This window comes from Egretta garzetta, unplaced genomic scaffold, assembly GCF_000687185.1.
Source record: "Egretta garzetta isolate BGI_Z169 unplaced genomic scaffold, ASM68718v1 scaffold17, whole genome shotgun sequence".
NCBI classification, from domain to species: domain Eukaryota; kingdom Metazoa; phylum Chordata; class Aves; order Pelecaniformes; family Ardeidae; genus Egretta; species Egretta garzetta.
Genome location: NW_009260136.1, coordinates 613,549 through 617,785, shown reverse-complemented (window position 1 = coordinate 617,785; position 4,237 = coordinate 613,549). Strand labels below are relative to the sequence as shown.

At 49.1% G+C, this 4,237-nt stretch overlaps 1 protein-coding gene across 1 annotated transcript in view; it reads left to right on the top strand.

Moving 5' to 3' along the window:
* The window catches only part of TTBK1 (tau tubulin kinase 1), a 97,837-nt gene that overhangs the window by 92,496 nt on the left and 1,104 nt on the right, over positions 1 to 4,237 (top strand). Inside the window, exon 13 of the mRNA XM_035897066.1 lies at positions 2,169 to 3,763. Coding sequence (XP_035752959.1) covers positions 2,169 to 3,763 — 1,595 coding nt within the window. The remainder of the gene's footprint in view (positions 1 to 2,168; positions 3,764 to 4,237) is intronic.

Here is a 4,237-nt window from a genome sequence, read left to right as displayed (position 1 = left end):
GAAAGAGGGATTGCTGGAGACAGGGCTGCTGGTGGGACAGACTGGAGGGCATGGAAACCATATCTCTGGCCTATATAGGATGTGCACTGCAGGACTGGATTCCTTGACCAGAAAGCAGATGAGATGACACAAACTGCTAAGAGCTGAGAGCAGATCTGAAGGTTTACATATGCAAAGAGAAACCAGCAATCCTCCAGCTACACCGTCAACCATAGCATCTAGAAAATGGGGTGAAATAGAGCATGAAAATGTTGTGGGGGATGGGGTGCTCTTTCCACTGGGACGCTAAGCACAAGGCAAGGTGTTGGTCAGGGCTTCTTTATCAGGGCTCAGTGCCACTGGGGAAGCAGGTCTGTTTGATCTGGACTCCAGGGACAGCACTGCGGGTGTATTTCTTGGGAAAACCAAATCCAGCCAACAGGCAGAATCCAGTCTTAGGCTGCTGAATGGGCTAATTTCCAAGAACTGCCTGAGGGAGGAAGCCAAGCGGGTAATTTCCTTTGCAAAGGGTGGTAACTCCCTCTTACCAGTCCAAGTTCCACATCTGTCATCTCGACACGAAAGGTGGAGTGGGTAAGTGAAAGCCCAAATCAGGCTAATACAGGGCCACCTTCAGGACCAGGCTTCAGCTTTAATGAAAGAAGAGAAGCAGCTTTGGGCTCCAGAGGCATTGCCAAAACCAGCCTGTGTTTTAATTTATAAGATATAAAAAGAAATATTAAATGGGTAAGAACTTACCACCATGCATAACAGCTTGATGCTGCCCACTAATCTATGTGAAATGTCCCTGTTACACATGAGCATAAAGATCTTAGATTTTTCAGGCATTCTAACAGGGCAGTTGCTCTGCACAGAATAACGTGCAGATTTTCAGCACAATTTGAAATTGTGTCATTGGACTGGAAAGCTATTGAGGGCTTTTCCACCCCCGCAGAGACAAGAAGAGCTGTTCCCATGGCCAGGTGAATGTACTAGCTGTTGTCAGCTCTGTAGCCCACATAGTTAAATGGGTGCTTGTTTCGTCATGTAGCCTAAATATCCGCTGATGCTGTCAAGTCTTGCTTGAAAATGCAGATGTGTGGAGCCCTTCTGTTCGTGATTAGGACTTTCAAGGGTAACATGTGATACATTATTGACTGGTTGATTTTATGGAAAGGCTTTCGTTTTCCAGCCCTCTTAATAGAAGGGTGACCTAAATGGGTTTTTTTAAAATCCATTTTGTGGAGCGGTGCTGCTGTGGTTTTCATTTACAACCAATTGTTAATTATGCCAAACTTCGATGGACATTTCCTATTTATTTAGCCCTTTTTTGCTTGTTTGGTCAAGTGTGTGCATGTGTGTGTCAGCTGCAGCTTTTCTGTTAGTATTGTTGGCAATCATTTCACAGCCTATTCCTGGCGCCTTATGGGCAGCCTCTCCGCCACAGACTGCTGCTCGAGAAACGCTGCCTCCCTGTTGCTTTTAATGGTCGGACACTCTAGACTCTAATAATGATACTTTAGATGCCAGCTTTCATGAGTTAACTTGCTGATCATTTTAGCAGAAGCAGAAGCCTGTGGAAGGCAGAATTAGGAGTTGCTGGCGGGATGTGGGAGCAGAAGGGAGGGAGGAATAGCACAGCAGGGGAACGAAGGGGGACTAGGAGGGTTATGGTATTGTTATACAGGGGCTGCTGCCCGGGGGGCAATGGGGGATGGTGCTGCAAAGTGATCAGGAAATGTATCTAGCCCAGAGGGGCCCCTTGAGTTCACCGTGGCCTGGGCATAAAGGAGAATTGCTTAATGGTTCCAGTAAGGAAGGATTGAATATGTAAATACATAAATACTGAAATAAATATATAAATACTGAAAAAGATCGGGAAACATGAAAAAATCCCAAGGAATTGCTTGCAAACAGCTCTTTTAGGTCCAGGTCAAAGACTGCTAACAAAGGAACTCCTTTGGCACATTTTTTTTGCCTCCATTGATCAGTATCTGTGAATCTCGTCTTTCTAAGGTTTGTACAGATTGAATGATCGAGTGATCACTGCTCAGGCATGTATTTTGGAAGCGTGATGGACTAGATGCTTTCCACTGATGCTTCCCACTGCTGTTGATCCTGATGTCTTCTGTGTCAATGCTATGTCTGAACACTAACCCTTTTCTTTTGTCATGTCTGTCTTCTTACAGGCATATATGCTGAAGTCATTTGAAATGAATGGTCTGCCCAAGGCGGTGCCTTTAAGTTTGCCTTATCAAGACTTCAGAAAAGATGTGTCAGACTACTGGGAGAAGCCTAAGGTATCCCAGCGGATAAAGAAAGTTGATTTCTCAAATGTTGTCTTGACTGCTCCTTGCAAACCTCTGGAACCTTATCTAGAAATTAATGGAAAAGAAGAGGAGGAAGAAGATGAGGAAGAAGATGAGGAGGAGGAAGATGAGGATGAGGAGGCAGAGGAGGAAGGGGATGAGATTGATATGCACAGTGGTTCCAGCAGTGACCTGAGTCAAAAAAGCACAGAGCGCAGCCAGGAGTGCGCACCGTCCACGCTCCTGGCTGATGACCAGAAAGGATCAAAGGGTCGAGCATCCACTGCTGATGGGGACCTGGAGCTGGAGGAAGGCTCAAAAACACTAGTGCTGTTTTCACCAGGTGATCTGAAAAAGTCTCCGGTGACCACAGACTTGGCTCCAGAAGTTGATCTGGGCACTCTTGCTGCATTGACACCTCAGAGCGAGCGGCCACAGCCTATGGGCAGCCAACTGGATGTATCTGAGCCAGGGACCCTGTCCTCAGTCCTTAAATCTGAACCAAAGCCTCCCATGGCAGTGGCTACAGCTTCCTCCCCCTTTACCAAAGTTGAGCGCACATTTGTTCATATTGCTGAAAAGACCCACTTAAATGTCATGTCTTCCAGCGGCCAGCTGATGAGGCATGAGGAATACTGCCCTCCAGGCCAGTTTGAGGAGGTCATTATCGAAGAAGAGCTGGAGGACAACCTGGTGCTGGTAGAGAATGGAAGCATACATTCAGGGCTAGAAGGGGCAGAGACGGAGAGCTGCGCACTTTCGGCTAATCACATTGAAACCACCTCAGAGACAGTGGGGGAGCAGCTGGCCCTTCCCAATGGCATAGCAAAGCCTCCTGAGGACAAGCCAGAGCTCTCCGACAAAGCGGCGCTCTCTCTGGATTTGGAAGAGCCTGGCAAGATGGTTACAAGGGAGCCTGACCTTGAGAAGCCAGCATCGGTGGCAGAACACCTTAAGCAAGCAGAGACGCTCCTCAACACACCGCAGCAGGGCCCCAGGAGACCTCTGGGCTCCAGGTATAGAAGTCGGATACCCATTTTGTTCTCTGAGGAGGACACTGGCTCAGACCTTTCAACTTCACTCTCGGCCAAAGAGAGGCTTTATAAGCGGGCAAAGCAACCTGACTTGGCTCGCCTAGTAATGGAGAAGAGGCAAAACCGCCTCCTTCGGCTGGCCTCAGGGGCCTCCTCCTCAGCGTCCTCCAGCGATGAGAGGCGGCGGGCCTCCGAAACCCTGTCGGCCACTGGTTCTGAGGAGGACACCCACGACTCCGATGACTCCATCCCAAAGAAGGCAGGGAAGGAGAAGGCCGCCCTCCTGGGGAAAGAAGAGAGACCCATAAGCACAAAGAGCAGAATTCCTCGGCCCATCACACCAGTGAAAACACCACTGGAGGCAGCAAAGTCTGAGAGCTCCATGGCCGTTGCGATGGCAGTGCTATGTAGCTCCCCACAGGATGCAGCTGTTGCCTACAGGTAAGACCAAAATGGTGAGCAATGCAAAATGTTGGGCTGATTAAGGAGGTGCAGCCACGGCTTTGCTCACCTCCCACTGCTTTACCCTTCACTCAGCTTGAATGTGTGCTCCATCCCTGTTTCCTACAGTCATTTCAGCTCACCGGTGTGTGAAATTCCCACCTCTCTGTCTTCCTTGGCTCATTCTGGCCAAAGGGCCAAGCCTTGCCCTGGCTTTGAGGCCTTCATCCTTCCTGTGAGCTCTTTCATTTGGTTTGATCCTGCTAATAGCAGATCCCTCCGGTGTTGAGCTCTCAGTTTTGCAGCATGCTCGGCACAGTCATGACTCTGCAGGGAGACCTGGGCTGGCTATTGCGATTAGAGCTGCAAGGGCTGCAGTGTTGCCAGTTGTGATTGCCTCAGAAGATGGCCAGCATGTGCAGAGCTGGAGAGAGGGAGGTGCACATACATGGGCTTTGGCAGTGACCTGCAACA